The 12,508-nt window shown below is 42.4% G+C and overlaps 1 protein-coding gene across 1 annotated transcript in view; it reads left to right on the top strand.

The window, feature by feature from the left end:
• CACNA1E (calcium voltage-gated channel subunit alpha1 E) overlaps positions 1–12,508 on the top strand; it is a 514,949-nt gene that overhangs the window by 337,438 nt on the left and 165,003 nt on the right. The window contains exon 9 of the mRNA XM_053606843.1: positions 6,305–6,408. Within this exon, the coding sequence (XP_053462818.1) occupies positions 6,305–6,408 (104 nt within the window). The remainder of the gene's footprint in view (positions 1–6,304; positions 6,409–12,508) is intronic.

Genomic DNA, 12,508 nt, shown 5'->3' with positions numbered 1-12,508 from the left:
TTGATGAGACGCTGCTGTTAGGATAGGTCAGGGAAAATCTAGGCAAAGATGTGGCTTCAAAAGTTTTAGCCTCTCCCTGGTTCCATGGTGGCTTCAGAGTTTTTGCAAAAGGGCGGGACCACGGATAGCAATAGCCCTGCATTAGGTGGTTATGGTTTACAGCTCCCGTTACCACCACGATCTGCAGGCGTAAAATCCCAGATGAAGCTAGTCTTTCAGCCAAGGGCAGGCTTCTGAGAAGGGTCTAGGTGTGAGCTGTTAACAGCCAACACCTGGAACAGCTGGGTGATGCATGCACTTGCTGGTGAAGGAGACCTTGTGGGGAGCACCACAGAACCCCTCACAGCCAGGCTGGCGAGAGCCAGGCAGGGAGGAGGGCAGGAAGTAAGTGGGAGTGGGTACTGTGTGGTTGAGTTCCTGTGGATGGCTCAGCGTATATGGGGAAATGTTCGAATGGATTTCCCAATCAGGCCAATCTAATTAATGGTTCTAGAAGTCAGGGTGATGTTACATGTGGAGAGGAGGAAGGAGAAAGTGCTTAGGAAGGGACATGAGGGCACCCCTAGGCAGTCTGGATCCTGGTTGCCCAGTTCTGAATGCTTTGAGAAAATCCATCAAGGAGCATTCTTATGATTCCTTCACATTTCAGGATGATATCTGCACGGGGTTGTGGGGGACTGCTACAAGGTATTGACAGTTCATGGTGAAAGGGTGCCTCTACCCCCTGCTTCTTGAGCATTTCTTAATCTTAATCTTTTTTCTCTCCCTCTTTCTTCCACCTCCATAATAAACCTTTTCACTGCCTTTCTGACCTCTACTGTCTGAACCAAGGTAGCTCCTAGTCTCTGAAAGCTTTAGCAAGTCTTCCTAACCTTCTGGACTGGTGCAGACCCACCTGCCTGAGCACTTGGTTGTCCCTTACTGACCACGGTTTGAAGGTTAAAGCTGTACATTTGTGCTGGCTTGTTTCACAGGGGTCTCTGTTTCACCATTGGCCCATCACTGATCCCTAACACCTAGAAGAGGGTCTGTCAGATACCAGGTGTTCCATGGATTTGTTGAACAAAATATGGTGCTGAGATGTGGATTCCAAGTTACTTGGGCAGGAAACGAGCTGTCACACTTGGTACTGGAAGAATATGGGAGCTAAAGTGGGGCGAGTCAGCATGTTAGGCAATGAGCACTGGGTGTGTCACCATGAGGAAAGGTACTAAGCACCTGAATTGGTCCTCAGCCTCTTTCCTTCCTCACTCACTGCTTTCTGAATTGCTCTTGCCCTGGGAGAGGTCAGCAGAGGCTTTGGACAGACACTTTTGCTGAGATAGGTAGCCTTACCTTTTTAGTAGCCTAGGATGGCTATTCCAACCATCTCTGGACCTGAGCTCAGTTAATAATTAATAAAGCCCAAGATCTCTACTTGGAGAGGAGCTTGGAGTCCATGGATTCTCAGCCCGAACCCATTCTGTTCCCCAGGACATTTGGTAATTCTGGACACAGATAGTCTTGGCTTTTACAACAGGGGGAACCTGGTAGGGAGAGTCCAGGGATGTTGCTGGTGCATGGGAGAAAATGGACTGGCCCCAAATTCCAGGAGTGCCCCAGTCAGGAAACCCTGTTGTCGGCCAGCCCAGAACTTTCCAGCAGGTTCTGCCTGTAGCCTGTGAAGCAGCTGTGTCCCAGAGACCCTTTGATTCTGAAAGGACCATGGAGTCAGAATCCTGTCCCTTCCCAGTCTCAAAACACCCAGTCTTCCCACTCAGCCATGTGCGCCTCACATATGCACATACACACACGAACACACACACACACATATGTACACACACACCCAGCTGGAGCTGCCCTGGGAAGGGGAGGCACCTACAAAGGGCTTTTTGGCATGCTATCCCTGGAGCCCTGCGGAACCCTGTTAGAGACCTGTCTTCTAGGGTGGGGGCCAGGCCCGGGGAACTGTGGGGTCCCTTTCCTCTTGTTCTCTTCGTCTCCATCTTCTTCTCCAATCCTGCTCCTCCCACCCCACCTTCCAGCATCACCCCAGGCCCCCAGAGATTAATGTGATAATTGCCATGTGTGCTGTTTACGCAGGGAGTGGGTGAGCTCACACCCCCAACTGGGCAGGTTCCCAGAGGAACACATTCCCGCAGATGTCAGGGCTCGCACCTGCTGAGCGCCCCTGTGCAGGTGGGCCGCCACCCCCGAGCTACTTTCTCTGTCATCACCCCCGTCGGGTGCATGTGCGGCGTGTGTGTCACTCAGGGATTGGCCTGTCACTCAGGGCATCGGCAGGTGAGCCAGATGGGGAGCAGCCAGTGTGCCAGCCTAGGGGAAGGGCTGGGCTGGTGGGGGTGATGGGAGAGGAACATCTGTGCTTTAAGTAGAGGACATTGACCCTAAGAGAAGTGCTGTCTGTACATGGTAGGCATTCCATGCTAGGTGTGGAATGAAGAAGCTGGCTCTCTTTCTCTTTGGGCGGCATTCTTTGCTGGAAGGGAACTGAGGTCACCCTTAGCTGCTCTGCAGTAGAGGTCTGGCTGTGAAGTTTCCACTGGGAAACTCTCCTGGGGCCAGAATCCAGCAGAGCCTGTTGGCCCACGATCCTGCTCAGAGCACTTAGCATGGTTGTCCCGTGTTCCTGAAGGAAGAGTCACTGGGGAAGATAAAGTGCAATGATCCTACACAAAAGCAGCTTGTGAGAATTGCGACTGTCACAGAAGCAGAGGGAGTGGAAGGGAGCGTTCTCCCTCTCACCCAGGCAACTCCTCCTTCCTCCTCCCCCTGTGAGACAGACACATGTGCACCCCATGAGAGAGGGCACAGCCACAGCTCAGCAGCTGACCTGGCAACTTCTTCCTAGTCCCACTTCGCGCGGTATCAGGGTACTGGCTGCCTTCAGAATTGCCAGTTGCTGCTTCTTTTTTAATCTCAAAGGACACTTTGGTGGTTGTCGCTCCTACATTGGATGGTTTTAAGGTTTTACTAATGATGAATCAGAAGGACACTGAAGCCCTAATCGGCATCAGCAAGAACCTCACTATTTTGGAGGAAAGAAGCATGAAGTCCTTTGCTTGCCCACTTCCTGCTGAGGGAGGTGCCGTTGTCCTGCTAGAGGTGTCACTTGTCAAGCATGTGTGGGGCAGGGGAGGCCACCCAGCCAGGTAGGGTGAAACTGGAGGGAGAGGGGCAAGGTGTAGAGAGGGTGTGTGTGGCAAGTCTATTAAAAGGTTTGTGAATAATCTAGGGGGCTGTCAAGCTGTGTTCTCCAGAAGGAAGAACCTTTTAATCTGTCAGTCATCTTTAATAACCCCAGGGCACAGTGTCATCCCAGCAATTCTTTTTCTCCTTTTTTTCTCCTCCCTCCTGTTCTTGCCCCTCCTCACTGGCCTTTATAGCAATTCAGAGAAAGCACCACAGATTGAGAGCAAGCTGAGTAAATTGTATTGGTATATTTTTAGCCAGAGAATCATCATATTAAAGTTATGGCCGTGTATTGTTTAGTTGAGCATCTATGTGTTCCAGACTGTTTGTGAGGTGCCAGATATAGAAATGACCAGACGGTTAAGGTTTCTGCCTTAATATAAGTTAAACCAAAACACTCTCACAAAACATGTGAAAAAAATGAAAAGATACTGTTCATCATTGGTGTTTTATAAAAGAATTGGGAAACACGTTCAAGACCAATGAAGGGAGTGCATTCATCCCTACATTTCACAGGCTGTATTCTTTGATGTGCTTTCTTGGGGGGTAGAATTTCACTCTGTTGCCTTGGATAGAGTGCTATGGCATCATCATAGCTCACAGCAACCTCAAATTCTTGGGCTCAGGAAGTCCTGCCTCAGCCTCCTGAGGAGCTGGGACTATAGAGGCCTGCCACAACACCTGGTTAGTTTTTCTATTTTTAGCAGAGACAGAGATGGGGGTCTCATTCTTGCTCAGGCAGGTCTCAAAATCTGGAGCTCAAGCAGTCTACCTGCCTTGCTCTCCCAGAGTGCTAGGATTACAGGCATGAGCCACCTTGACCAGCCCTTTGAAGTGTTAACAGAATTTTTTCCTTTTGTTTGTAAAAGAGGATTCTATAATCAAGGAAGTTTTGGAAATACTGGAATAAACAAAGTAAATAATGTTCCTTTTTGTGTGTAGTGCTTCTCACACGCTAAGAAGAAAATATAATTGGCTGTAAATTTCCCAAGTTTCTTTGGTTACAGAAGCCCATTTTCCAAAAAGCACATTAACATCTCACAGATCACCAGCAATGCGAGGAACACGATTTTGGGCATACGCTTCCCTCTGCAGCATCCTTCACAAATAGTCACCCAAGTGGAATTGCTCTGAGCCATCTTCAACTATAGCTCAGTTGTTTCTGAGACCAAAAATACTGTTAACAGGCACAATTTCATCACTGCCATTGCTGATACTGACTAATGTTTTTTGGCAACAGAGCCCTGATCTGGGTGCTGGGTGTAAACTTAGCTCTTGCTGCCAGGGCGCACTAGGAGCCAGCACTAGCCAAGCTGCGCAGTGAACAAACCCTGTTATCTGGAACCCCCCTGGTGAACCACTGGAATAAACCAGTCTTTCAGAATGTTTGATTTAGAATCATGAATAGAAACAGATCTAGCAATAGGAAGATCATTTGATTCGTCCTTCAGCCTACGGCAGGCCCAAGTCTCAACTTTCTCAGAAAAATGACTTTTTTTATTCATTAAAACCCTCCATAGCCTTTTGACATCCACTTCTTCCACACATTTCTCCTAATAATCAGGAAAAGTTTTCTCTGAGGTCTGGTCCACAATCTTCTCTGTTTGCATAGAACTGACCAGAGCCGATCAGACCGAAGATGTAGATTTCATATGCTGAAATTGGTAGGTGCCTGCCTTTGTTCCATCCGCTTTGAAAGTGGTTTTTTGATGTTGTATATTTTTAACTTTTTACTCCACTTCACATACAATCATGTCTCTCTTAACAGAGGAGGGAAAGACAAGACAGAAGTTTGGTAAAAGGACACAGTCTTGGAAGCGATTTTTAATGAATGAATCTGTTACCTTATACAGTGATGGCTGCCGTGCTTGATGGAAGGCTATATTCTGAGGACTGACATACTTGAATGGGAAACAGAGAGAAAATGAGAGAAATTGGGAGGAAAAAAGAATGTCAGAGAAGTACACAGGAAGCATGAAGACTAAAATAAATCAAAATTAGGTTTTCCAAGTTTGGTAGTGAAAGAGAGAAAAAGACAAATTGCAGTGATGAGAAGCACTCTACCATAGAAATTCCGAATTCTTGATTTTACTAATGGAGCATGTATGTTTTAAACGTGGCATTTGACTTTTCTGCTCTTGTTTCCTTCAATGAATTTGGGATCAAATATCTACCATGAGTTTTAAATGGGTATTAGAATTTGTATGTGAGGTGGTATAGAGAGGGGATTTGAAAGCCTTACATTTGTGAAGTGCGGTTCAGGGAAACTATTTGGAAAGACATGGGGGTTGGGGGGCAATGGTGGAGAGGAAGAGTCCAGATGAAGCTTGAGAACTCTTAGCTGAAAGGCATAAGTGTTAAGAAGGATTTTTTAAAATGTCCCAAGCTCTATTTCAAGGTCCTAGAAAACATCCTGCCAAGAGTTGTTTGTTTTGTCTAAGGTGCATGATCTAATCCTTCTCGATCCCTGATTTATTCAAGGTACTTGCATCCAACTTGTGGTATAAGAATCCAGCATATGGATTTCTATGTATTCTTTGGTTCAGTGTGTGTTAGCATTACAGAGAGAGTAAGTAATCACTCTTTATTCTAGACTTCTTTCTTGTTTTGGCCATGGCCTAGCTAGGGCCAGGCCTGGGCCAGCTCTGTAGAATTGCACTGTGATGGATGCAGAAAGCCAGAGCCCAGCTGTGGGGTATGTGAAGGACCTTCATTTAGAGAGATGGAGATGGACACAGCCTGCCTCTGTCTTTTTTGAAAATTTGTCTGATTTAGAGTATAAAGGCTTAGAACCCACATCACCAAATGCTGCAAAACCAGTGACTGTCTGTATGACTTCAGAGAAGTATTTGGCTTTTCTGTGTTCAGTTGTCTCATTTGTTAAGGATGTTCCAACTCAGTATATTACAGTGAAGCTGATGCAATGTCCATCACTATGAACATGGGAGATTATGAGTCACCCCACAATAATACCAAATCAGGAGTGGGGCGAGGCAGTGCTCAGCTGTGCTGCACTGGGCTGGTTATATTATCCTGTGTGTAAAGATCTGGGAACTGCCTTGCTTCTGGCAGATGGCTTTAAGTATTAAGGGACTGTTTTTCTTTCTTTCAGACCAATGATGCCTTAGGAGCCACCTGGAATTGGCTGTACTTCATCCCCCTCATCATCATTGGATCCTTTTTTGTTCTCAACCTAGTCCTGGGAGTGCTTTCCGGGTAAGCCAGATGTTTCACTCTCTCTCAACTTCTTTGCTGACTGCTAACTGTAAGCTAATGCCTCCTGACTCATGGCAGATTCATTCATTTAGCCTTCATTTAGAAGACATTTACTGAGCAGCCCCTATGTGCCAAATGCTGTTTGAGATGCTAGGAACGCAGTAGTGAACCGTCATTTTAATCATCTTTATTATTCTTAGGAATTAAAAAATTGATGTGTCAGCACAACACTGAACACAATATTGAGTAAGAGTTCACTTACCCATCCGTCCTTTCCTTCAGTATCTCAACAGTCTCAGGCCTTCTATGTCAAACATTGTGCTGTTTGGTAGGGATACAGAATTGAACAAGATATAGGCTTTTCCTCAAATGATTCTTATTCTGTTGAATATTGGACACCAAATCTTATAGTTATGGCCTGAATTAGCTCATGCCAATCTACAAGCATTCAGTGTTCAATACCATGGGGAGCATTGTGACGAGCATACAAAGTATGGTTCTTCCCTTTAAGAAACATGTTTTACTGGAAAGACACAAAAACACTTGAAATAGGAGGGTTGTTTATTAATAATTTTGTTTGGGAGAAATGACAGTCTATGTAGCCTGACATTATTAGAGATGGTTTCATGAAGGATTAGGATTTTTCTCAGGATATAATATATGTAATAGAATAACATATGAGAGTGAACATTTCAGGAAGGGGAACATGACACCATAAGCAAAGATGAAGAAATGGGACTTGTTATGGAGTGTGAAGAGATTATAAGGTAGCATTTCAGGATGGCTAAGACAGAGATGTATTTTTACATTTTTCTAAGCAAAATCAAACTTAATTTCTTGTCAGAGTAGCATAAGTTCTTCAAATGAAAATTTGTAAGGTGGTGTTTCTACTAGAATGTGGCAGATTGAACCCAGTTGGTCATTTCTTGAAACTTTGCTAATAAGGGAAATAGATTTTAAGAAGGGCATAGGTCAGAGAGGACAAGAGGGATGATAATGGATGAGACATGCCAGCCAAATTTTTGAAGATAGAAAATGGTGACTGATGTAGGAAGAGGTGAGATTTAATTGCCTGCAATGGAGAATGCCAGTGGAAAGCAAACTGATTGCCCTACAGAGCCCTAAGAAGTATCAGGAATTGAGACCTGGAATAGATGTGTTGCTAAATCCAAAATTAAAAAACAAAAAACAAAAAAATACCCCAAGCCCAAGAGGATTGTTTCAAAGTCCTTATAAAGAATATCAGATGCCCTCTCGTTACCTGATTGCAACCCCCAGGCAATGATGCCAGGCATCTGCTCCACCTAACCCCCACCCCAGCAAAAGTTAGGAAAAATTAGGGAAATTTGAAATGGTAACAGGTACAGGTGAACCTGAGGGTGGATTGATATGTTGTGAAAACAGGAAGGTTGAATGAAAATACATAGCTGAATGTCCATATTGCAGTCCACTTATAGTGCTTGACTCTCAGAAATACAGCGATCTGGTAGGAGCTTAGAGGACTGTGGGACATAGTCCCTCTAAGAGAAAAGACTTGTCTATCCTGACATTTTGGGGGAGACCAGAGAAACAAGTTCCTACCCCATCACCTTTGGTGAGGTACACTGTATTAATTCTATGGCTGCCACAACAAATTACCACAAAATGGGTGTCTTAAACTTAGAGAAACTATATTCTCTCACAGTTCTGGAAAGTAAAGGTCTAAAATCTGCCAGGGCCGTGCTCTCTCCAGGGGCTCCAGGGCAGAATGTATTTCCTTCCACTTCCTGGAGCTTATGGTGGCTCCAGGAATTCCTTGTCTGACAGCCACATCACTCCATCTCTGCCTCTGTGGTCACAATGCCCCTTCTTCTGTGTAATTTCCCTCTGCTTTGCTCTTATAAAGACTTTTGTTGTTGGACTTAGGATCACTGAGATAATCCAGGATGATCTCTTCTACTGAAGATCCTTAACTTCATTACACCTGCAAAGATCCTTTATCCAAATAAGGTTGCATTCACAGTTTCCAGGAATTAGGACATGAATACATCTTTTTGGAAGGGCTACTACCCAATCCACCACACTCACCATTTCATGAGCTCCAACCATCCGTATAGCATTTCCAACTAGGGTTTGTTCTTTGCTCTTAAATATGAGCACACAGCTGGCGATCATCAGTGTTTGAGGAAAATCTCCAACACAAAAGGCAAAAAAGCAAATAACAAATAGAAGAAAGGAACTTCTCTGAATATGAACAATGCAGGGAGCAGAAGACAACTTTAAAAAATTATATTTGGGCTCATCGTCCATAGCTCAGTGGTTAAGGCACCAGCCAAATGCACCAGGGCTGGTGGGTTCAAACCCGGCCAGAGCCTGCGAAACAATAATGACAACAATAACAAAAAAATAGCTGAGTGTTATGGCCGGCACCTGTAGTCCCAGCTACTGGGAGGCTAAGATAAGAGAATTGCTTAGGTCCAAGAGTTTGAGGTTGCTCTGAGCTTTGACGTCATGGCAGTCTACCAAGGGTGACATAGTCAGACTCTGTCTCAAAAAAAAATAAAAAAATTGTATTTGGTATCAGCATAGATGGGAAAGAAATGGTTTCATCTACAGAATGATGAATTACTAGAAAAGTGTAGAAGATAAGAAGAGCTCTTGGAAATTAATATAAAATGTGAGTAAAGTAAATTTACATTCATGAAAAATGAAATTTAAAAATGTACTAAAAATAAAAAGATAGTAAATGGTTAAAATATAAAGTTGAAGAAATCACCTAGAAAGTAGAACCAAAAAGAAAACAAAAAAGAGTTGGTCCAACATCACACTATCATAGAAGTTCCATAAAGAATATGACGAAATGGAAAGAAAGAAATTAACAAAGAAAAATACAAGAAATGTTCCCCAAACCAAAAGATTAACATTATCAGATTAAAATATCTGTTGGGACCTATGCAAGGATGTTCTTTTCAGGATTGTTTCATGAAAAGTGGGGGAGTTGAAGGTAACCTGAGTAGCCATAACTGGGAGATGAGATGGGTAAAATGCTGGATGCATGCTATAACATACAATGTCACATGGAACAACAAACACCATGTATACATGGAACATAGAATAGCTTAAGAACATAGAGTCTAGTGTAAACAAGGAGGAAACAATGTGATATAATATTACTCAAGTAAAAATACATGTATACAGGCTCGGAGCCTGTAACTCAGCGACTAAGGTGCCTGTAGCTCAGCTGCTCGGTGCCTGTAGCCCTCTGGGGTTGGTGGGTTCAACCTGGCCCAGGCCTGCCAAACAACAATGACAACAACAGCAACAACAAAAATAGCCAGGTATTGTGTCGGGCACTTATAGTCTCAGCTACTAGGGAGGCTAAGACAAGAGAATCGCTTAAACACAAGAGTTTGGGGTTGCTGTGAGCTGTAACACCATGTCACTCTACTGAGGGTGACATAAGGAGACTCTGTCTTAAAAAAAAAAAAAAAGAAAAGAAAAGCCCCCCAAAAACATGTATACCGAGCATACACAGTTTGTAAAAATGCATTCAAATAAAAGGTACACATTGAACATAGTATAATGATTGTATAGCAGGGAAATAGAAAGTGGGTATGGATATAAAAAGGAACAAATGAGTTTAATTCATTAATAATAAAAATATACCCACTGAGCACTTAGAGTATGTAATGAAAAGAGACCACACAAAGGCAAATCATCATGAAATTTCAGAACATCAAAGTAAAGACTCTTCTGAAACTGTCCAGCAATTGGAAAAGGGGATGGAGTTTACTTACAAAGAATCAGGATAAAACTGGGCTTTTCAATGGCAACATTGAAAAATAGTAACCAACAGAGAAGTTCCCAAAACTTTTGGAAGGAAAATAATTTCCAAGATAGGATTTTATACCTAGCCCAAATACCAATTATTTTGAGAATGGAATAGAGATATTTTCAGATACCCTTTCTGAAAAAGTTACTGGAAATTGTATGTTACCAAAATTATGGAAATAATTGAAGAAAGAGAAAAACATGATAGTCATGGAAACCAGGGATTCAGTGGAAGAAAGAAGCAAGGGGGGTTTGGTTCCCAGGATGATAAAGGAAAGTCTAAGATCACAGCTCTCAGGGTCCTGGCAAGCATCTAGCTCAGATCCAAATAGGATAACAGAGGACTCTACAAACATAATCTGCAAGAAAAAAAAATCAAACTAATATATTCCCTGATGTGTATTGTTGTATTCAGAAGAGTTACAGCCAGGTGCTACATTACAATGTTTCAGCCAACAACTTACCAAAATACCAAATATATAACAGTAAGATTATAGTGTAGCTGAAAAATTCCTATACCATCATAACATTATAGTACAATGTGCACATTTGTGATGATGTTGAAATAAACAAAATCATACTACCTGTAATATAAAAGTATAGCACATACAGTGCTTAATGATGATAGATAACTGTTACTGATTTATGTATTTGCCATACATTTTTTATTTTGAAATGTATTCCTACTTACTAAAACAAAGAAAGTTCACTGTAAAAAAGACATAGGTAGATCCTTCAGGAGATGCTCCAAAAGAAGGCATTGTTATCATAGGCGATGACACATCCATGCGTGTTCTTACCCCTGAAAACCTTCCAATGGGACCAGATGTGGAGGGAGAAGACAGTGATATTGATAATCCTGACTCATGTAACCGTAGGCTAATGTGTATGTGTTGGTTTTTAACAAAAAAATTTAAAAAGTAAAAAATAAAAGACAATTAGAGGGAAAAGCTTACAGAATAAGGATATAAAGACAGAAAATATTTTTGTACCTCCGTACAGTTTTTGTTTGTTTGTTTGTTTGTTTTTGCAGTTTTTGGCCGGGGCTTGAACCCACCACCTCTGGCATATGGGGCTGGCACCCTACTTCTTTGAGCCACAGGTGCCGCCCAGTTTTTTTGTTGTTTTTATTTTTTAAGATGGGGTCTTGATTATGTCTCAGGCTGGTCTCAACCATCTGGGCTCCAGCAATTCTCCTATAAATCACAGGCCTCCTGAGTAGTTAGAATCACAGGCACCAAACATTGTACCTGGCTATAGAGTATGTTTTAAGCCAAGGGTTATTACAGGAGATTCCATAAGTTAAAACAAATTTTAAAAGTTTATAAAGTAAAATAGTTACAGTAAGCTAGAGTTAATTTACTATTGAAGAAAGAAAAATATTTTTAATAAATTTAGTATAGCTGAAGTATGCAGGGTTTATAAAGTCAACAGGCATATATAGTAATGCCCTAGGCATTCAATATTCACCACTCACTTACTGACCCCCCCACCCCCAGGGTAGCTTCTAGCATTGCAAGCTCCATTCATGGTAAGTGCTCTATACAGGTATACCATTTTAATCTATTGCACCATATTTTTACCATACCTTTTCTATCTTTAGATATGTTTAGATGTGCAAATACTTACCTTGAGTTACTGTTGTCTACAGTATTCAGTATAGTAACATGTTGTCCTGTTTCGTAGACTAGGACCAATAGGCTGTATATCATGTAGTCTAGGTGTATAGAAGGTAATGCCATTTAGTTTTGTGTATGTACATTCTATGATGTTCACCCAATGATGAAATAGCCTAATATCACATTTCATAGAACATATCCCTGCTGTTAAGCCATGCATAAATGTGTGAATATATAATGTGTGTATGTATTTATACATGCACCAATCTAAGTGTTTAATTCCATGAAATAAAAAAGTGTCACCACCAAGGAGACATAAGCACAGGAATGCCTCTGTGCAGCTCAGCTGTCAACCACATTTACATTTTTTGTTGCTGAACTCTTGAGACAGAACCCTGGTGGTGCTAAAATTGCCTTGAGAGGATGGGGGAGATTGAGTATGAGAAGAGAAAGGGGAGATCAAAGACTAAAATCATAGGTTCCACAGTTAGGAAGTCTTTAAGCAATATCTAAAATTGAAAGATAAATTGCAGTGTTTTCAGTATAATATTTAGAAATGTGGAAGTGAAAAGCAGAAGAAACAGGTGAAGAGTTGAAAGTGGTTGCCTCTGGGGACTGACATTCAGGGATTGAGAGAGGTGAGGCAGAGGGCTGCTATTTTTTCATTGTAA

Source organism: Nycticebus coucang, chromosome 10, assembly GCF_027406575.1.
Source record: "Nycticebus coucang isolate mNycCou1 chromosome 10, mNycCou1.pri, whole genome shotgun sequence".
In the NCBI taxonomy this organism is placed as follows: Eukaryota; Metazoa; Chordata; class Mammalia; order Primates; family Lorisidae; genus Nycticebus; species Nycticebus coucang.
The sequence above is the reverse complement of the archived record's forward strand: the minus strand, read 5'-3'. Positions and strand labels throughout refer to the sequence as shown.